The sequence below is a fragment of the Eptatretus burgeri genome, chromosome 9, assembly GCF_056783735.1.
Source record: "Eptatretus burgeri isolate ZD-2024b chromosome 9, Ebu_testis_v1, whole genome shotgun sequence".
In the NCBI taxonomy this organism is placed as follows: Eukaryota; Metazoa; Chordata; class Myxini; order Myxiniformes; family Myxinidae; genus Eptatretus; species Eptatretus burgeri.
Window position 1 is genome coordinate 18435912 of NC_140969.1, and position 23066 is coordinate 18458977.

The following is a 23066-nucleotide window of genomic DNA, read 5'->3' on the forward strand; positions in this document are numbered from 1 at the left end:
ACTAGAAGGGCACTCGGTAGAGCGCATAACTCCGCCACGTAATGCTTGATCCACGAGAACATATCGGGCCGAATCAATACATTTTTGAAATATCATGCTATACATTACTATATAATTTTTGGCCCCATCAATGGTAAAGAAACACTATAAAAATTAAATAACTCTCGTATCCAGATCCGGATCCGGATCTTCACCAAAATTGAATCAATTCTTCCTTGCGACACACCCAACCTGTCCACCAAATTTCATCCGAATCCGTCCACAGCTGTTTGAGATATCGTGCTAAATATCGGTTTAGCCCAATCACTCAATGGTGAAGAATGACTTTAAAAATTATGAGATCCGCATCCGGATCTTCACCAAAATTGAATCAATTTTTCCTTATCACACACCCAATGTGTCCACCAAGTTTCGTCCGAATCCGTCCACAACATTTTGAGATATCCTGAACACAAACAGACAAACAAACATAGACAGACAGACAGAAAGGGGTGAAAACATAACCTCCTTCATCTTCGGTAGCGGAGGTAAATACATTTGACGCGAACTGTCAACGATCTGAGGGTCCCATTTTTTGAGCAACAAACTTATCACTGCTCTTTGGCCTTCTTCGTGGCAATTAGCCATATCGAAAACTGTCGGAAAACCTCAAAAATGTTCTGGGCCTAGTAGAGGCCAAAATGCTTCCTTAAATTATATTGGGAGGTCAACCAATCTAGGAGATTTTCCAGTTGGCAGAGAAGCAAGAGAAATTGTGAGCTCTTATATGGAAGGTAAGGGGCGAAGCTAATCCCTATGAGCAGAGCTTAACATCGGTTAGTTAAATAAATAAAAAATAAATAAAATACTAGCACATAATTATTAACATAGTTTGTCAGAAACAAATTTGAAAATAAGTTGTAAACCTCTCTCTTACTACTATCATGTGATGTCACAATATTTCCACTTGAAAGCTTCAAGGTTTCTATTTGCATATGATGGATAATTTCATTATCAAAATCAAAGGAAAATTAAGTTTGTGCATCTAATTTACATGAACGATCCATCCATATTCAGACCATTGCACCTTTCGCTTGATAATCAACGACATCGTTAAGAGTACTTTTTTTTTCTTGCAGCAAACGTTCTTTTGTATCCTCAGATTACTTGCCCCATCTAAATGTAACCTCATCATTTGTTTTTTTCCAGTGAATGCCTCTCTTTTGGCATGTAAAAATAAGAAATTATCAACTCCGAGTACAAGACTGCAATCTGCTTTTTGCATCGTCCCACCATAGCGTAAGTTTATTACCCTGTGCCTACAAAACTAAAGGCGGGGTTAAGAAATTGGTTCATGTCCGTCTGTCCACAAACATCAGTTAATGATAGAGGAACGACTTATTAAAATTGAATGTTGTATTTTGTGTCCGTCTGTCCACAAACATCAGTTTATGATAGAGGAACGACTTATTAAAATTGAATGTTGTATTTTGTGTCCGTCTGTCCACAAACATCAGTTTATGATAGAGGAACGACTTATTAAAATTGAATGTTGTATTTTGTATCCGTCTGTCCACAAACATCAGTTAATGATAGAGGAACGACTTATTAAAATTGAATGTTGTATTTTGAGCATGAATCGAAAAACAAACCTGTAGTTTAACAGTACTTTGTCTGCGAATTAGTCCCGATCACACATGAGCAGAGAGGAGTTAGATAATTTATTTACTCTGCCTGACAGTCAACAAAAAAAATTGAAAATAAATCCAAAACAGGAAGCTTCCTGTTTTGAAGGACGCCAAAGGACACAAACAACAAGCACGAATAACTAATGTTACGTCTGAGATAGGGTGGTGGAGCAGACGCTGTATCAATGGGCGGTAAAACGGTGGTAAGTTCCAGAATTAATTTATTTCTACAAGTTTTACAATCTTTATTTTATTTAAATATAAATATATAGTTAAACACTGTCGAACACAAATGGCTTTCGAATCACTTCCAAGAACTTCCAGTTTTGGTGGTGTATAAGACTGCTTCAGCAGCACCAAACTTGCAGAATTTTTGTTTTTTGAAAGATCTTTAAAATCATTATTTTATTTCAATTCAAGTATACTTTAGACGTGAACACTGCGTGGCGTAACATGTTCTATGAACACCCCAACTGAATTATATTGAATAACCTTAGAGGATGGTGCGACTGCGAATATGGTCCGTCTGAAATCTCTTTATTTTCGGCCATTCCAAAATACTTTGAAAGCCTCATAAAAAAGGTGCTCTTGACAGCAGAATGATATTAAATTTCCAATATGCTGATGAGAACGTTTATAAGAGAGTGTCATAAGTATATGATCATCGAAAAGAGAAGGTACTATATCAGATTTCAGTATCTTATCCAGCATTACTGGATTGACAAATTCTGTCTAACATGGCTAACGTGTGCATCCGACAAACACACCTCAACCAAGTAAACCAAAGCTGCCGAGGATGCTGAATATGCCGAACACCAATTAATTCTGTTTTCCCAATTAATTTCACCAAACGTTTGTCACATTTCGAATGGGGCTCCACACCATTTCTGTCTAAGGTGGGGTCAAGAGTGCAGTTCAAGTCACCACTCGTTAAAAAGCAGCACTTGAAGTCAATTATACATTTTTTTAAATCTTCAACTTCCCACATTCTCAGTAGGAGCAGAAATGTAAATCATTTAAAAAATTTTTTAAGTGATTCTTCACCATTGAGAGATGGGGCCAAAAACGACAGAGAGCATAATATTTCACAAAGTTGTCGACGGATTATAACAAAACTTGGTGGATCAGTTGGGTAGGTGACAAGAACAAGCAAATTATATTTTGGTTCAGGTCCGGATGCAGATCAAGCCTATCAGTGGGATACAAAGCATAAACTGTTCAGCCTCACGGAGGTATGCGCTATTCTGAGTGCCATTATAGTACTGAACTTGTGAGAGCGCGAATGAAAAGGCTACAAAGAAAGCAGCTGCAGCAATGAAAGAATTTTGATCACTTCAGAACTGCTGGCCTTCCCCATTGAGCTTGGGAGCCCGTATCTCCATGCATCTATTGCAGTAGCAAAACGTCCAGGTGCAAACGTTGTGTCTAATCTTAAACCTGAACTTTGCGTTCTAAACGAGCAGCACCATTGATGTTTAAACAGCCAATATTTGCATTTTTTTGCAGTCCGAGCCAATATTTGCAGTCCTATTGCAAGAGGATAGTGATGACCACAGCAGTGGTTTTTATACTTTTCCTTGTTAAATAAGATTCAGTTCAGGTGATCACCTACCTCACTAAGTCGAACGAGGTGTGCCTGTGTTGGAATTCAACAGACACTGGAATGGAATGGCTGCCATACATGCAGAGATGCAGATTTAATTTTTTTTTGGAGTGGTCTCTTTTTTTTTTCCAGAACTGTATATATATATATATATATATATATATATATATATATATATATATATATATATATATATATATATATATATATATATATATATATATATATATATATATCCCTCCCCCTCTTAATATACTCGGCGAAGCGACGGGTTGTATTTGCTAGTTTAAAATAAAATAAAGATTTTAAAGGTCATGAAAAAAATAATTCGAGATCTTTACCCCCGTTGACAGTCTTTTACACCACCTTATCGAACATGGTGCATGAGTTCTTTGTGTCTGTTGTTTGTGTTCTTTAGGACATCCTTATAAACAGGAAGTTTCCCTTTTGGAATGCTTTTCAATTTTGTTGTCACTTCTCTCTGTGCACGTGCAATCGGAACGATTTCAGAGACAAAGAACTGCAAAACTGCAGGTTTGTTTTCCCAGATTCATGTTCAAAATATTACACTTCATTTCGATTCCGTTGGTCCTCGATCATAAAATGACGTTTGTAGATGGATGGAGAGACGGACAGACATGAATCAACTGCTTAACTCCACATTTTGCATTGCGTGCATAGAGTAAAATGACAGAAGGAATCCACATTGTACTTTCAGAAAAGAGGGGGGGGGACCCCCCACATATCTCCAGTTGAATAGAGTAGATTAGCTACAATTAATGACGAAACAACCATGAAAAGCAGCACAAAATACATTTTTGACTGCCCATATGTTCTCCAAAAAAACCAACTATTTATTCATAGTCGTATAAACAAAATTCTTACCAATTTCTAGGCCCTTAAACATGGCCAAAGCAAAGGGTTTAGGGTTATCCATATACCTTAAAGGGTTTTCAGCTCTCAGTCAACATCTTTTGTAAATTGGGAAACGTGGTGACATTTTAAGAGTCCAGTGGACATGGAAGAACCAATTCATAAAGTTAATAATAATAATAATAATAATAATAATAATAATAATAATAAAGAAGAAAAACAAGGACAATAGTACTGTATACAAAAGACAAATTTGCCAAGACAAATATATCAGAATGGAGCAGCGTCATTTTGGATGAGCAGCCAGCCAAATAAACCCCAGGCTGATTGATCAAAAAAAATTTTTAACAAACAACAACAAGACGACTTATTTCGGTTTACATATTCTTTCAACGAGAAAAAGAAAACACAATGCATTATGTAAACGCTGGAACAGCAATGTCGATTCAAATACCGAGTCTCCATGACCTTGTTGCTCACGAGCACCGGGCCATGGTCAATCGCTTGGTCAAGTTTAACATACCATCAATATAATTGACGAGGTCAAGCTTACTTAAACCGTACTTCAGAGATGGACAGGATAGCATCAGTCAAATCAAATCACGTGCAATCGGTGGACTTGTCGGAAAAACAAAAAAAAGCCGGTATCGCACAATTTAATGTGATGTAGGGACATACCATACCATATTGCTAAATTTGCTTTCATCATTGTTAGAAAATGGAAGTTTTACGCTGTCAAACCAGTGACAGCATGAGAACCAAGCAGCAGCAGTGCCATATTACAGCACAAAACAGCCCACACAAAAGATGACGCAACTACAAACAAATTCCTTTCATGCGTCGTCGCTTCTGAATTGACAAAAAGGAGAAACCAGTGCCCTAACAACATGGCTGTACATTCTAAAACCATGCTGAGATTGCGACGAGAAAATGCATTCGCTTTCGGTGTGATGGTAAAACATCACCTGCCTCCCCCACCCCCACAGGACGCACTCTGCTACCCACCCAGAACGCTTCACTCCCTGCTGGGAGAGTCCCAATTTAAAGAGCAAATCTGAAGCAGTGAGGGGGGGCCAAAAGATGTGCAGAACAAAAAGACACGGTCCCATTGAAGGTTTCTCACATATGTCCTGGGGCTGTTAAAGTAGTTGCAGATGATTAAAAAAAAAAACAAAAAAAAAAACTTCCTAATGAGGCAATGGGGTCAACTTTATACTTTACCCAGTCAAACAATTGAGTATAAACAAGGTAATATAATGTCACTTGTTAGAACTCCCCCTCCCCCTGCTCTCCTTTTTTCAGTTGAGAGCGCAGCGACAAACCGACAAATGTGTGCTTGCCTCTTACCTACACAACCCCCAATGATAGTATACAGACCTGCCATTTAGCTCTGCCGTGAATCTTGACAGAAAAATAAAAAGCCTTTTAATGAAAAATTAGTTAAAGTGAAACTTAAAAATCATACAAGTACAGTACTACACCATCACTGGCAGCAACGAACTTCAAAAGGAAGGCCGATACTAGGGTCGAACAAAGGCTGGCAGTGGTACGCACACTCACATCCAAGCTGTCTAACCTGGGTTTGAATCTCAACCCACCGATAAACTGCCATCTCGGTGTTTCACAGGTACGGTGGGTGATTCATCGATACGTGTGTGCGCCGTCCCTCGAATGGACATTAAACTGGGCGTCCCGTCTGCCGGAATTAGTTGGTGGAAGTGAAAGATCTCATGTTGTCCTTCGCTAATGATGATGTCCTTATAATTTATTTGGAGGTACACCGGTGTCGACTCATGTCTGTCCTGAATGTAGAATGTTGGCACGTGTAGAAACCCGTCGATGAGCCCGAGATCACTGAACAAATGAAGAGGGGGGGGAGGGGAGCACTGTGCAAGTAACAAAGTTTAAGGTATTTATTGTACGAGAAATTGCTTCAAGAAAAGACAAGGAGAAACAGTGCAGCACCATGGAGGAAGTAACAAAAATCATGAGGAAAAGCGGGGTTGCTCACCTTGAGAAAGGGGGATTCTTCCAACATGTCAAGAAACTCGGGGAAATAATCTCCCACCTCCTCGTCCACAACACCCACGAGACTGATCTGCCGCATGGGACCGGCTCGGTACGTGCCATTGCAGTAAGTCCGCTGCACCTGAAAACAAAACAACACAACACTTATCTATCCACAGGCTGTTAAACGCTTGCTCCGTCAACAAAGACAAACTCCCAAATGCAAAGCCAGAGCACGTCCGTTTTGTACTCAAACTAAACTTGATGAGAAACAACAGCAAAGAAAAAAAAATGTAAATATTATTAATTGGTGTTCTCGATTTTCTCATAATAAAGGTTTATTGAAAATATGACAACAAAACATCAAATGGTAAAAAAATGTTATGGACTGGACAGACACACTGAAGCTCAATGGTAAATGTGTAAAGAAACACGGAAGCGATTACAATAACCTGCTCATCTTGTGCTGATACGCGGCGGATAGCTTGATGAGGGCTATTTGTACTTACGATGGCTTCGCCCTTTGGCATTTTGACCCAATGATTAATTTGTCTTCTCCACATTCTCATAATGTACAGGTTTATTGAAAATTTGAGGACAAAAGCTGAAATGTTAAAAAAAAGAAAGAAAAAAGTTATGGTCTGAACAGACAGGGACAGACACAGGATTGCAAAGCCCCATCTCCCACCATGTGGGGGATGGATTAACAGCATACTGTAAAGTGGAACTGGAAAGGGAGGCGGAGGGGGGGGGATCCAGAGTTATATTGTTGGAAGAATAGTATTGTCCATGTGTTTTGAAGGTGTTAGATTGCCACGTATCAGGGTCCTGTCAAAGTAAATCGTCCTGTTACACGTGACGCTGACGAGGCAGTGTATGTAATTTATAGACAGTATAGCGGAGAGAAGGCCAGGTGAGGATATGTGACCACAAAAAGGCACTAGGAAAGCACAACATGCTTTAATAAAAGGGACCCCAAACGCAAAAAAAAAAATAAAAAAAACAACCGCCCACTGCATAACACAGTGTCAGCTGCTACCCTGCTAACTGCAGCATCCGTCAGCCAACATAGGCTGTGATAGTTTGATGACATTTACAACAGGCATTTTAAGGCCATTTTCCCAGCTTGAGTGGGGGTTAGCCCTGCGAGCCCCATGACAATCTTCTCCACTTTGCCCTATTTTCTGCATCTCCCCTTGTTTACCCCCTTACCCACATTTCTTCTTCCACCACCTTTCGCCAAGTCTTTCTCAAGTCTTCCCCGTCCTCTACTTCCTTCTACATTCATTTCCATCACTCTTCTTACACAGTCACTTTCATCCTTCCTCAACATATGACCCAACCATCTCAACCTGTTTCTCTTCACAACATCCATCACAGGCTCTATTCCCATCATCTTCCACAATGTCTGTCTGTGCCTCTCACTCTCATTCTGCACATCCACCAAACCATTTGCATTTCCACCCTTTCCAGCCTTCATTGCTGCTCGACGTTCATTTCCCATGTCTCGCTCCCATAAATCATAGCACTTCTCACACATGGAGCATACACCTTTCCCTTCAACTTCAACGACACTCCCCTATTTGTCAGCACGCCACTCAGTTCCCGAGACTTCTTCCATGCACATCTCACTCCAACAACCGTCGCCGAGTCTGATCCACCTTCTCCATTCAGCATGTCTCCAAGGTATCAAAATGTTTTCACACCTTCCAACTTCATTCCATCTCCAAGATCCAACTCATCATTTCCTCCATCTGCAACTCCCTATATGCACACCTTACACTTGGATGTGGCTACCACACTGGTTAATGACCCTCTCACACCACTACATTTTCGATGAACACACTCAACGCACATTGTACATTGAATAGAGTTCACTCCGACACCCTTCCTGCACACAGCACACGGCCACTTCCCAGGTTTTCCCACATCACCACATGTTTTACCACTTACCATCACCTTCGTCTTTCCGATATTCACCTTCAAACCTTTTGCCTCCAGACATTCCTTCCACTGATTCATCTTCTCCTTCAATCCATCCCCACTCTCCACAATCAACACCAAACCATCTGCAGACAACTCCCACGGTAAACCCTCCTTCGCGCTCCGAGCCAGTACCATCACAACTACAAATAGTAGTGGAGTTCGTACCGACCCTTGATGCACTCCTACCCTTCACCTCAAACTCACCCCTGTTCCTGCCCTTTGTTCTTACAGCTGTGCGTGCTCTCTTGTACATTACCATCATTACTCTGATCAACCATTCCTCCACTCCAAACTTCCTCAATGCCCATGTCACTACTTCGTGTGGAACCCTTTCAAATGCTTTCACCAAATCAACAAACCCCAAAAACAACTTCTTCCTCTTCTCCATGTACTTCTCCTCTAACTGCCTTACAATTTAAAAAAAAAAAAAACATCACATCTCTCGTTCCTCTTCCTGGCATAAATCCAAACTGCATTTCGTCAATCTTCACTTTCTTACTTATCCTCTTCTCCAACACCCTTTCCAATACCTTCATTCCATGCTCCAGTAACTTTATCACTCTCTACAAACCACAGTCCAGAGGGTCACCTTTCCCCTTGTACAAAAGGACGAGGGTACTCACTTCCCAATCCACTGGAATGCGGCCTTCTTTCACCACCAGGTTACAGCTCTCTGTCATTCTCTTCACACCCCAACTTCCCTCTGCCTTCAACATATCTCCCCCACAACTCCCGTCGGCCCTCCTGCTTTTCTACTCTTCATTGCTCTCAACGCTTCCTCAAATTCCTTTTTCATGCATCTTCTCTGCCGGTCCTAAAATTGGGTTGCTCTCTATGTTGTCCCATTTATTCTCAACATTCAACAGCCTTTCCAGGTATCTCTTCCATCTTCCTTTAATTCTGTCTGGGTCCACAACAATTTGTCCCACTTCATCCTTCAAGCAACTCACCCCCGTCATATCGCACGACAATGAGCAGGAACGACAATGATTCTCAAACGACGACAACCCTCTCACCGCCCCACGACCCGTCCTTGTTATAGATCCGGTGGTGCGGGGTGGGGCGATGACCTGAAGCGATGTCGTCACCCGAATCGGGCGCTCTGGTTGGGCCCCGGCTAGCACTCGGGCCGGCCGTCATGACCGGAAGCGGCTCCACTTCACTTCCGGCCAGATAGTTCCAAGCTGCGGAATCATCTCACTCCGAGCACGGTGACATGAATTGCTTTGCACCGAACCCCGTGCCGTGTCCCGGCGACCCACGCTGGTCAATGTGCCTGCTCCATGGTGCGGCATGTGGCCCGAGCGATCCGACCGCACAGCATGCCTCCACCTGGTAGCAGCTGAATCGAGGCAGAGGTGCGGGAGGATGTCTGCCGTCCGTGGGAGACATTTGTTGCCGTCGTGGTGAGCGAAGACCGATGGTAAGATGTTACAAACCCCATGCGCAGACCCAACCAAAGATGTGTGTTATTTGTGCCTCGCTCTGCATGATGATAAAAGTATCACGGCCACGCGCGAGTCCGCCATCGAGCACGTGGCCAGCGCGCGGGTCCGCCATCGAGCATGTGGCCAGCATGCGGATCCGCCAGTCATCGAGCATGGTGTTTGCGGTTATCAAAGGTGGTGGGATGCACGGTGCCAGCCCTGATCTGTGTCAGGGAATTGAGGGAAAAGTTTGGATATAATTATGTATGTAGGGTTGAGCTGAAGAAGAAGATAGATGTAATTATTAAATGGAGAAATGGGTGGAAAAGTGTGCGCCGAGTGTGTACTGAAAGTTGCCAGCATTTCGGGTGCAGTTTCTTCCATCTCCTCGGTACGTGATCCGTGCAGCGTGGGCGTCGTGTTGGCTGTGCTTTCCGTCCACTGGGTGGAAATTACCGCTGCACGTGCGTTTGGCCGGCTGTGATTTCTGCAGAGAGGTGTCTGGCGTAATGCCTGCTTGGCCTTCGCTGAGGACCCATCTCACAGCGAAGGGCGCATGTGGCTGGGATTTACCTCAGGAATAAGAGTGAAATGAAATCAGAGATTTAATCAGACCTAGTTATGAAGTTTAGACAACGCACTGTCCCGTTGTCCCGCTAGACAAAAGGGAAGGGACTATCTGAACGTATATTAATGGAATAACTGTCTAAGGCCGGCTGTATGATGGTTGCTATTGCTTTGGAGGGATGTGGTTCCCAGAACTGTAACAATATAGATACATATATTACTCTATACAGAGCATTGGTGCGACTGAAGCAGTTTCTTGGAACAGGCTATGGTTTTGGTTTGTCATTGCCTTCCCAACAGTCACTCAGGGCAGGAATTTGGAATTTGCCCAAGGTGCCGGAAATAACTCGCATACTCTTCAGAAAGAACAGCGTTGAATTTTTAACATGCACTAAGTAACGGAGCAGATGGGACGCCCAGTATAATATCCATTGGAAGGACGGCACACACATCGATGCCTCGCCTTGCCTGTGAAACTCCAGGATGACAATTTATAGCTGAGTCGGGATTCAAACCCAGGCTCGACAGCTCAGTGGTGAGTGTGTATACCTCAAGGCTATCCAAATAGGCTTTAGAGGCCCTTTATTGGCAAGATACTCAGGTGACCCCAAGGGAAAGGAACCAATTCATGGATGCATTTCTTTTTCCCTGGCTGTCATCCTTGTTGAGAAACGCCCTTATAAAATTCAAAAAAGGAGGAAACCATTAACCGTTTTTACAAAGATAAGGAAGTGTACTTCGGCCCCAATACTAAAGTACACCGTTAAGCAATGTGTACCAAACTAATACACATGCACCTTCAGTCCCAAGGAAAACACTCAGTCATATAAAAACATATGCATCCTTAATACCCACAGGGCAAGAAAGCAAAGCTTCATGGCCAGAAGAAAAAAATGATGAGCACAGGCCATCAGAAAAGTGTATTCCCCAAAGAATACAAGCTGACATGTCCCGTGAACAGAGGCGAATTAAGATTTTTTTGGGGGCCGTGGGCACAAAAAATATTTTTGCCCCAAAGGCACTAAAAATAAAAAAGAGGACTGGATATTTTGCATTTCAGTCTAAAGCAACATAGGCTAAGTGAGTGGGAAAATAACACGGAGGAATTGCCATGTTTTATTGCCTTTCTCCGCCCTTGGAAAAAAAAAAAGAAGTAATGTTCAGGTGTTCCATTACCAATCATCTTGTTATCGCTTGCCAAGACAGCCATTCCTTACCAACTGTTTCGTTGGACTGCTTGTTCGAGTGCTTGAGCTACTTGGCGAGCGCTCTACGTCGATTCTGCCCGGGGCCCATGTTTAGCTCGGGGACCCCGGGCATGGGGCCTTGTGCGCCAGTGCGTTAATGTGCCACTGCCCGTGAGGGAGGATATACACTTCCAGCATCTCTCAACAGTTGACACCAATGGCGACCATGAACCACTGTGACACATCAACACTTGCTGCAAGGCTCTTGCCCAAGAGAGGGTGCCTGCCACACATCCACCCTTTTTAGGTACCCAGTACCGGCTGGCAGAATAAATATTAATACGAAATGGGCAATCCTGTATGTAGGCTGACTTGTGCTCTGGTTTGCAATGTCGCAGCTAACAATGCATTTTGCAGGAGTCGGGTCTGTCTTATTTCTCAGTCTACACCTGAGTCAGATAGCCCGTTAGAGGTACACGTGCACGCACTTCTTAGGCTTCTATTATTTTGTCTGGAGACAGTCTATTATTCGTCAAGCTCGTAAGTGAATGTAAAACAACAGGAACAAAATATCAAAATAAATAAATAAATAAACAAGCTAGAAAGTTTATAGAACACCTTACCCTACACAGTCTTGAGGGGAAAAAATGACATGGGGTGGGGGGTCGGGGGGGGTCTGTGAGCAGCAAATTTGATTGGTCAAGACGATGTAAAATGCCGTGATATTTTGTACAAGTGCTGCTAAATAAAATGGTTTTGAAAGTGCAAAGAAGACGATTTGTGTTCTGCAGTATTGAGAAATATAGTACAAAATTAAACTGAAATAAAATAAAGATTTAAAAAACAAAATTCCGGAAGTTTACTGCTGTTGATGCAGCGTCTTTTACACTACCTTATCGAACACGTTACATTCGTTATTCGTGCCCGTTGTTTGTGTCCTTTATGACATCCTTAAAAAAAAAAAAACAGAAGTTTCCTGTTTGGAACAATTTTCAATTTTGTTTGCCAGACAGGCAAACAGAGAGTATTTTTTTTATCTCACTCTTCTCTTCGCATGTGCGATCGGGACGAATTCAGAGCCAAAATGCTGTTAAACTGCAGGTTTGTTTTCAGATTCATTTTCCAATTTGTGTCCAAAATATAACATTCCTTTGAAATCAAGGTGCTCCTCGATCATAAACTGACGTGGCAGACAGACAGACAGACAGACAGACAGACAGTGAACCAATTGCTTAACCCCACTATTTGCTTCACATGCACGGGTAATAGTTACATTAGCATCGCAGATAGATGTCATTTACGTGACGTGAAGGGTTCACAGCCCAGAAAAAAGTACTTATTTCAAGTTTTGCATTTTAATGAAGAAATATAGATGTGCTTGCTTCAGCCTGCATTTGAGAAATAATAATTATATTATGCATCACCAAAACATATAAACAAAAATGTATTACCAAGTAGAACTGGGGTAAACAAGATGGGGAGATGGAGGGATGTGGGCGACAGGGTAGAGCTTGTAAGCTCAAAATCAAAATACACAAACAATAGTTTTATACATTTGTGATAAAGACAAAAATATATATTTTAAAAGCTCCACAAGCGCATTTAAATCGACATGAGCACGTGTACGTACGCCCACACAACCGCAGCAGATTTAATGGTGGTTGTACCCCTGAGCTGGCACATGAGTTATGGCCGAAGCCAATTCAATGACGACGACGACGACGACACGGTTGGGTGCACTTCAAGAAAGTCAGTCGAACTAAAATAAAAATTAAAAATGAAAAAAAACACGAATACCATTCGACTTTCCCAAATCAACTTTGTGCCAGCTCAAAAATAAAATCTGTCGTTCTACATCTTACTTGCAACCAGAAACGAGGGAGTGAGCCCCTCACAGCATGACTAGTCACAGCATGTTCAAAGGCACAGCAAAGGCACAGGAAAACCAAAGCAGGTATGCAAATTGATATTTCACAAGTCATCCAGTTTAGACAAAGGGCACAGCTCCAAGCAAAACAAGAACAAATACCCTTTTTTAAGGAAATTTATAGCCCATCAGTTGCTTCTTCAAAACAGTTTCCAGCAGGATGATCTCCTGTGCCAGTTTGGTATTCACAGGCAACATTCACTTTGGTATTCACTGTGTACCTCGATTTACGCTGTTATACGGATTAACTCGTAACCAGCCATCCCAATTCTCTGTTGCTCATCTGCGGTGACTTCAACTGCCACCGTGCCATTTGGCTCGGTGTCAACTCTGCAATAACCGGCCATGTCATTGCAGCCAAGGATGTCCGTGATACTGATTACTGTGGTTCTGAACCAATGTGTTGACTTCCCAAGCATGATTAATGCAACTGGCATGTCCTCCCTGCTGCACTTGATAATGAATACCTTTCCATCGAACCTCTCCTGTTCCTCCTCTCGCCTTCTTCGGAGCTCATCAAGCAATGTTCATGTCGAAGCTCATGCCTCTCTGGTTATTGTTAGAGTAACCTCAATACTGCAGAATCTGGCATGGGCCAGTTCAAGCAAGCCAAATGGCAGCGACAGCAATCTGTGTCTATCTGTCTCTGTCTCTGTCTCTGTCTCATAACATATGATCCGATATCAATTCCACCTCGGAATACTTCCACCCATCCATCCATCCTCTCCACATCTCTCACACCAGTTTATCCCATCTCCTCTGTGGCCTGTCTGAGCAATCCTCTCGGTACACCGAATCCTGTGGCAAGGTGGTTGTAGTGGAGTAGTTCTCTTTTTTTAAACATGCAAACTAACTCACCTGAGGAAACTTTTGGTCAATCACAGGCTCGTGTACGTGTACTTATCCATCCTTATGCAAACCAGAAAATATTGTTTTGCTAATCTAAAAGTTGAACACACCTAACCTGCCCCCCTTCTTCAAAGTTCTGGTGAGGCCTTGTCAAGTCCGTTTCTGGTGGCAGTGTGTTTGCTCCCTTCCTCCATTCCCTTACTGACCTCAAACAACCTCACATTTGACTGCTTGAAACATGGCAGAATGTCTCACCTGCGTTTACCTCCAAATCCCATGTACCTAATCCATCCTTTTCTATTTCTACCTTACCCCTTTATACCCACTGCCATCTGGACTCGGTCTTGCATACACAAGAAGGTAGAGGAAGTTTCAACCTCTTCATTATTATTTTTTGTCCACTTTTCTGTCCAACCCACATCACCTTTCTTCGAGAATCTAGCTACTCATCTTCAGTCCACACTTCCGAAATACCTTTTCCACTCCCTCAGCAACTCTTGCATCTCCCGCTTACTCTCCATCACAACAGCCAAATTGTCCGCATGCAACATTTTCCCCAGAATACCTTTCATACTTACCCTCCTGCTTACCAGCTCCATCACAATGATAAATATGATTGGGCGGTGAGAGAGCTTCCCTGCCTCAACCCAACGTTCACGCTGAACTCCTCCGACATCCTCGGACCAACAAAAACTCTTCCTTTTGTTCCCTTGTGCATCCCTTCCACCAACCATTTCTTGTTCCTCATGTACATCAACAACATCTGATGATCTGGAACCCCTCCTTATTTTACGGATGACCACATTGCATGGTACATTACCACCATTCCACCGACAGGCAGACAGCTTCTGCGTCACTCTCTGCTGATCTGGAATTAGATCCGAATCTGTTAACTTAAACATGCCTTTTAACCCTGGCAAATCTTAGTCTCATCCTGTCCCTCCACAAATCAGGTGAAACCACCAACTTACATGATCAGTCAAGGGAAGAGGTTCAGACTTGAACTTCTCACAGCCAGTACCAACCGGCAGACTTCTACCGAGCTGAGCATATTGTAAAACTGGCCTCCAAAACCAGCAGCAAACTGTATACATCGCTACAAGACATTCTTTAAAAAATTAGAACTACTCTCAGCCTAAAAAGCCTTTGCCCAGTGCTAAATGTTGTGCTTCTGTATGAGCTGACACTCAGCATCACAGATGTCCCTCCAGGATTATGTGGAATCTAAAACTTGCAAAATTAATAGCATCTCCCAAGTTGAAGCCAAAGCAAGACGGTGCAAACAGATTGGTGGCCGTTGTTTTTACCGCCTCTCCTCTGGTCTCATGTTCTCTGCTGCTGCTGCTCTCAGCCCTCGAGACCGTACCCAGCTCTTTCAGGATGCAAACGTTCCTCTGTTCACCTGCACGTGGCAGTTAAACATCACCTCCACTCTTGCGTTCTTCTTTTCTCCTGTTTGAGGAACTATCTTCTGAGGGCACAGAGCTTACTGCACTGCCCTCGTGCCCAGTTTCATCAAGTTCTTCCATCCAGGGCATCGAGCGAGCGATGCACCACTATCTCGTGTGTCATTACCTGACCATACCTGTGATCCTTCTACCCCAGGCATTAACCCCCAACTCAACTCAATCCTTATTCTTACATATTACTGTTTTTCCTTTCCTGCACTCTCTTCTCTCTTCCTGTTTGTTCGATCAAACTATGGCCCCACTGCCACTACCCTGTTTTTACCTCGTCACCTCACTTTCCTGAGTTTAGATAGTGTAACCAACAATATTCACACAAAAAAAGGAGAGCAAAACAAGGTTGTGGGATTGCGAGGGGAGGGGGATAAAAAGAAATGTTATAAACACAATTCCAAGAAAACAAATAAAACTAAAACAAACAAACCTGGGAAGACGCCAATCATTCAAATTACCATATTGGCAGAGTCTACATGGTTAAGGTACTTTTACAAAGACCAACTCTTGCAGAAGACACTGTAAACTATTTTGCATCCTCATGGACTGAGTTTTATGTAATATTGATACGAATAAAAGTGTGTGTGTGCGTGTGTGTGCGTGTGCGTGTGCGTGTGCGTGTGCGTGTGCGTGTGCGTGTGCGTGTGCGTGTGCGTGTGCGTGTGCGTGTGCGTGTGTGTGTTTTTCACAAAGCAAAACATTCTCTCTGATATATATGGTCGTTTTGTCTGGATGGTTATCTCCGGAACTGTCCGGGCGGTGTTCATCTCCGGACATGTCTGGGCAGTGTTTGTCTGTGGGTGGTATTTATAGTATGACCGGTAGAAAATGGATTACAGACATTATTTTGTTTCCATCTTCACTCTTATTCCATGCAGAATCATTTTGATGAGACAGAATGAATCGTGATTGATGCTCCACCGCAAGTCTGCCTTCACTTCCCCTCAGCTATCGCTGCCTTCCCTTCCCTTCCCTTCAGCTATCGCTGCCTTCCCTTCCCTTAAGCTATCGCTGCCTTTCCTTCCCTTCCCCTCAGCTATCGCTGCCTTCCCATCCCTTCCCCTCAGCTATCGCTGCCTTCCCTTCCCTTCCCCTCAGCTATCGCAGCCTAACCTTCCGTTCCCTTCAGCTATCGCTGCCTTCCCTTATCTTTCCTTCCCTTCAGCTATCGCTGCCTTCCCTTCCCTTCCCTCAGCTATCGCTGCCTTCCCTTATCTTTCCTTCCCTTCAGCTATCGCTGCCTTCCCTTCCCTTAAGCTATCGCTGCCTTCCCTTCCCTTCCCCTCAGCTATCGCTGCCTTCGCTTCCCTTCCCCTCAGCTATCGCTGCCTTCCCTTCCCTTCCCCTCAGCTATCGCTGCCTTCCCTTCCCTTCCCCTCACATATCCCTGCCTTGCCTCCCCTTCCCTCAGCTATCGCTGCCTTCCCTTCCCTTCCCTCAGCTATCGCTGCCTTCCCTTCCCTTCCCTCAGCTATCGCTGCCTTCCCTTCCTTCCCTCAGCTATCGCTGCCTTCCCTTCCCTTCCCCTCAGCTATCGCTGCCTTCCCTTCCCTTCCCCTCAGCTATCGCTGCCTTCCCTTCCCTTCCCCTCAGCTATCGCTGCCTTCCCTTCCCTTCCCCTCAGCTATCGCTGCCTTCCCTTCCCTTCCCCTCAGCTATCGCTGCCTTCCCTTCCCTTCCCCTCAGCTATCGCTGCCTTCCCTTCCCTTCCCCTCAGCTATCGCTGCCTTCCCTTCCTTCCCTCAGCTATCGCTGCCTTCCCTTCCCTTCCCCTCAGCTATCGCTGCCTTCCCTTCCCTTCCCCTCAGCTATCGCTGCCTTCCCTTCCCTTCCCCTCAGCTATCGCTGCCTTCCCTTCCCCTCAGCTATTGCTGCATCGTCCGTCTCTCTCTCTCTCTCTCTCTCTCTCTGTCTCTGTCTCTGTCTCTGTCTCTGTCTCTGTCTCTGTCTCTGTCTCTGTCTCTGTCTCTGTCTCTGTCTCTGTCTCTCTCTCCTCTCTCTCCTCTCTCTCCTCACTCTCCTCTCTCTCCTCTCTCTCCTCTCTCTCTCTCTCTCTCTCTCTCTCTCTCTCTCTCTCTCTCTCTCCTCTCTCTCTCTCTCTCTCCTTCCTCTCTCTCTCCTTCCTCTCTCTCTCCTTCCTCTCTCTCCTTCCTCTCTCTCTCTCCTTCCTCTCTCTCTCCTTCCTCTCTCTCTCCTTCCTCTCTCTCTCTCCTTCCTCTCTCTCTCCTTCCTCTCTCTCTCCTTCCTCTCTCTCTCTCCTTCCTCTCTCTCTCCCTCTCTCTCTCCTCTCTCTCTCTCTCTCTCTCTCCTCTCTCTCTCTCTCTCTCTCCTCTCTCTCTCTCTCTCTCTCTCTCTCTCTCCCTCTCTCTCTCCTCTCTCTCTCTCCTTCCTCTCTCTCCCTCCCCTCTCTCTCTCCCCCCTCTCTCTCCTTCCTCTCTCTCCCCTCTCTCTCCCCTCTCTCTCCCCTCTCTCTCTCCCCTCCCTCCGCTCCTCTCTCTCCCCTCCCTCCTCTCTTCCCCCTCATCTCTGCCCCTCCCTCCTCTCTCCCCTCCCTCCTCCCTTTCCCCCTACCTCCTCTCTCTCCCCTCCCTCTCTTTCCCCCTCCCTCCCCTCTCTCTCTTTGCTCCTCCCTCCCCTCTCTCTTTACCCCTCTATTTCCTCACTCTCCCCCACCCCTCTCTATCTCCCCCTCTTCCCCACCCCCCTCCCCCATCTCTGTTCCCATCAGTGAAGCGACAGGTGGTATTTGCTAGTACAAAAATAAAGCATGCTCCAGAAGCTGGCATTGCTGCATGCATTACATTAGAGTGGCAGTTTTTGTTGAAGTCAGGCATTGATGTACCATGAACCCATGAACCAGCCGAAGGGCTAGAAGGCTACCAAGTGAGCCGTCTCGTTGGACGTTGACATTTAAATGTTGAACGTCATGACTTTCCATGCAAGTGAATGACAAAACAATTTACACACCACTACTTGGCAATTTAGAAAAGGGGGTCAAAGAGCATGTATGGCAATACAAATAAGTCAGAAACTGGAAATATTACACACCTGAGCGCTGAAATTCTCAATGGAGGTCGTCTCGATGTCCTTTTTGCCCAGCACCTCCATTTTGACAGCCGTACCCGGGAAACTGAAAGCGAAATAGTCAATGAAGTCAGGCAAGTAAGAGGCAGCACCATGAATGATCGCCATGGAAAAGCGCGAGCAGCCGCTGGTCTCTGAGAATGCCATGTCCACAAAACACCGTGCGAACCTTTCGAGGGCAGCGGCTGACAGAGATGCCAGCTCGTGCCAGTATGCATGAAGCACGCTTGCACCACCATTTGGTTGCACCTCGATGTACATAAGCTTGTGGCTGTCACCAGCCTCGCACGAGTAGCGAATATGTTGATCCCTTGGTTTACTGAATGGTGGAAAGACACCAAACGACGTAGGATGCAACGACGGCGTGCCAGCCTCTGCCTTGACAGGACAGCCATCAAGAGGCTCTGGTTTAATGGAAACCGATGGGCTAAGTTGTTGCAGGCCCGTGGTACCGGACACAACCGTCTGCGCACCTCGATGATAGCGCTTTGGCCGCTTTCGCCTTGGACGATCGGTCTCGGCATCACCCTCGCCGACTTCACGGTGTTTCTTCTTTTTCTTCTTTTTTGTTTTCTTGTGGTGGTGGTGGTGATGGTGTTCAGCTGGCACAGGGCTCCCTTTGTTCTCAGATAGATCACCTGTTCAGACACACGAGCGTTAACGGGACAAATGGCACTGTACAATCTTATCAGCATCTGCAAGGCTCATTTCAATCGAAACAGACATTATATGTCTCAAAAAAAAAGTGTGTGTTCACAAAATATGACCAAGTATACCATGTTGAACAAACAGCTTGCAGCAATAGTTTGTTCACAAAATTAAATTCTCGACATCAAGCCAAACTGACCAATATGCAAAACAATTTGTATTTTCAACAGTATCGTCCGATCCTTTGGCTTGGCCTGTTTTGCATTCTCTTTTGAGAACAAAGCTCATGATGCTGGCTCGAAACCTGTTTCACCTGCTTCCCCTTCTCATGATTATGGTCAAAATAAATTGTCGAAATTCTGGCGGACTATATGAAACGTACACAACTGGCGTTACGACCTTGCACCCATCACACAAATTGGCAATCAATCAGAACAGAGTAATCCCAAACAAAAAGCAGCGATCGGACAACCTCATCAACCGCTGCACTTCGATCAGTAACAAACCCACATTCTCAGAAACACATTGATCACCAAGCACCAAAAGGCAAAGGAAATCGAAACTTGACACTGAAGCTCAATCACCTTTCAATTAGTTACAGATATGATTATAAAATGCCAAAATCTCCAATTCCTACAGGGACAGACAATATCTCAACCTCTGGATCCAGACCTGAACAATAATCTAAATCGGCTCGTCGTCGCACACCCAACCTGTCCACCAAGTTTCGTCCGAATCCGTCCACAACTTTTTTGAGATATCCCGCACAAAAACAGACAGACAGACAGAGGTGAAAACATTACCCCCGTCCATCGCAGATGGCAGAGGTAAATATACAACGAGAGCGAAGTCGATGGCATGCCACATTGCAATTCCCCACACTTCCCACCTAAAGCAAAGTTTAAAGATGGCAAAAAGTTCCACCAGGATTGACCCAATATCAAATTTTGAGTTAAATCCCCCCCTCCCCACCCAAGTCCCCACTCCGTGGGGAACGGGGGGGGGGGGGGGTAATATACAAAAACATCGTTACATATTTCAAGCAATGTTGATTGCATAAACAAAGTTTCATATGAAACGTTTAAAATGTGCCCATAATTACATTTATCAGCATTTCACCTTTTGAACCTGCCCCCCCCCAGGAAAAAGGGGGGGCAAAAATGATCCTGCCTCTTGCATCTTCTTGCCATATGATGATCACAACTGTTTAGGTTTAGGAGGAGATATAATGATGGACGGACAGAGACAGATCGACAGAGCCAATTAAAATATCCCCCCAGATTTATTTTTTATTTTTTTGAAAAAGCATGGGGATAACGACTCATGGGCACACAATAAAATTCCCTCTATGTGGGGGGGGGGGATGGGGACCCCCCATCATACCAGCACTGAAACTGAACAAACGTCCCAATAACGCAGCATCATAAACGGCCCATTTCTCTGTCATAAACCCCAAGCAAAATCCTGGAAAGGCAACTCCAAAATAACCTTCCCTTTTATTCCTCTAGCTCCATCGCAGCAAGGCTTTCACACACCACACTCAAGCAACCACTCAACTCCACATTAACACAAGACATTCGAGATGGCTTCAACAAAAAACAACCCCCACCGAGAGCTGTCCTCACGGCGACAGACACGCAGAAAGCTTTCGACGTGGTACCTTGCCATATTCTCATGAGGAAAAAAAACCAAAAAAATCCTCAACACCAACATGCAGACCAACGAGAAGAAATGGCTGGCAACTCTGTCTGTCCATCGAGCTCAAATAAACAATTACCAAGCCGTCATCGTCCTTCAGACTACGAGCTAACGGCGTCCCACAGGGTTCTGTACTATCTCTTCAATCTATTCCTCAATGAACCCCCAACGGCCCAACCCCTCACCCCTAAACCCAAATCACTACCTCTATCATATGCCGATGATGTAACGATTTCCTCACAACATTCCAATTTTGTCCAGGTTACCAACACACTTCAGCAATATCTCCAGAATCTTGAAAACTGGTTCACACTTCACCGCATGACGGCATCCCCACCCAAATGTTCTGTCACCATTCGCAGACATTAATCCAATGTACATCCAACCATCACTCAGCGGTCAACAACTCCCTCTTGCCAGGCCAAACATTACTGGGCAGCACCTTGGACACCCGTATGACTTTTACACAACATACAGACCAACTCGGTGCCAAGGTTAACCACAAAAATCAGCACACTCAAAGCACTCAAGAATACAACCTTTGGACAAGACAAATAATCACTTCGAACAACCAACAGACAGTTCATCCAGACTACCATCAGTTTAGTTACACCAGCCATAACTAAGCTGTCACTCCTTCAGACCATAAAATACAAAAACTTCAAGAAACGCAAAAAGACGTTTCAGGATAGCAACAGGCAGCACAAGATCGACAAACAGGCAAAAACTATAACGGAGAATCAGTCGAGCGCATACCTCGGCCAGGCTGAACAGTTTACGTTTTGTATCGCACTGATGGGCCGGATCCAGACCTCCAAAATTCCATCGGCTCGTTCTTGTCACCTTCCCAACTCATCCACCAAGTTTAGTCTGAATCCGTCCGTAAACTTTTGGAGATATACTGCTATACATCATTTTTGGCTCTTTCTCTCAATCATGAAGAATCGCTTAAAAATATATATATATGGAAAAAATTATATAAATTATGTGGAAACCAAAATCGAATCAATTCGTCCTTGTCACGCAACCAACCTGTCCACAAAATTTTGTCCGAATCCATCCATAACTTTTTGAAATATCCTGTTCACAGTCAGACAGAGGGAGTAAAAACACAACCTCCACCCACCTTCGGTTGCGCAGGTAGTTACCTTGAATGGTGGTTAATCCAAAATAAATAAATGGGAAAAAAAAAACTGATGTTTTGGGCCTTACCCTTACCCTTTGTCTCCAACCATAACCCACTTGCATACTGAACCAAAAGTACAGGACTCCCAAATGTAATCCATCTAAACATGAAAGGCATTCGATTCATCACTTCTGCAGCTCAATATCCCTCTCATCCACATCACTCGATGATGACCCATCTTTCACCCCAACAACATACACAAAGTACAATTGCTTTCGTATCCTTTGAACATATTATACTGTCTCCCCGACAAAACATCTCAGTGTGCCGTCACATTCACAAGTAGCTATCGCAGTCTGTAGAACATCGGCCCCAAAGCAATATCCTCAACCACCCTCCCCTTAAAAATCCACCCTTCTGAAGCAATACTTAATCTTGAAATGAGAGTCCATCTGGCCAGAATCCGGTGTGGACATCAGCATTTCCCGTACGCGATATCAACACAGGCTTCAACCTATGCTAAACCCAACATGTCCCCCTGCGCATATCCTCCTCACAAACCACCACACACATGACTTACTGCCCTTCCCCAGTCCAACACGGACATCTCTTCAACACTAGACCTCTGGGAGCGTCGGGTGGATGCTGCTGGATACTCCAGTTCCGCCAGGTCTTTTCTCTTGATGAGGAACAGGGATACCAGCAAGAACAACCTTCTCCATGATGGTCATGCGTGCAGACTGGGAGCACGACGGCCAAATTTGTGCAGAGGCATCTGCAGCTGCAGCATGCTGGGAGAAAGCAGCTTTGAATCCTAATCAACCGTCGCTCAAAACGGCCAACCATTGATGCTGGGTAAGTTTTTCAACACAAAAGATTGGAGAGTGGGCAGCGCACAAATTGAAGCCGAAAGCTTGGGTAGAGAGAATCAGCACCACATTGCTCAGAATTGTTTCA

General features: G+C 44.5%; 1 protein-coding gene across 3 annotated transcripts in view; it reads right to left on the minus strand.

Annotated features, from left to right (window-relative positions):
• Window positions 1-23066, minus strand: part of LOC147019645 (lysine-specific demethylase 9-like) — a 116082-nt gene that overhangs the window by 11332 nt on the left and 81684 nt on the right. For all 3 annotated transcript variants that reach the window (XM_085894226.1, XM_085894228.1, XM_085894227.1), the window contains 2 exons: window positions 18602-19275; window positions 6155-6292 (listed from right to left, as the gene is read on the minus strand). In XM_085894226.1, the coding sequence (XP_085750352.1) occupies window positions 6155-6292; window positions 18602-19275 (812 nt within the window). The remainder of the gene's footprint in view (window positions 1-6154; window positions 6293-18601; window positions 19276-23066) is intronic.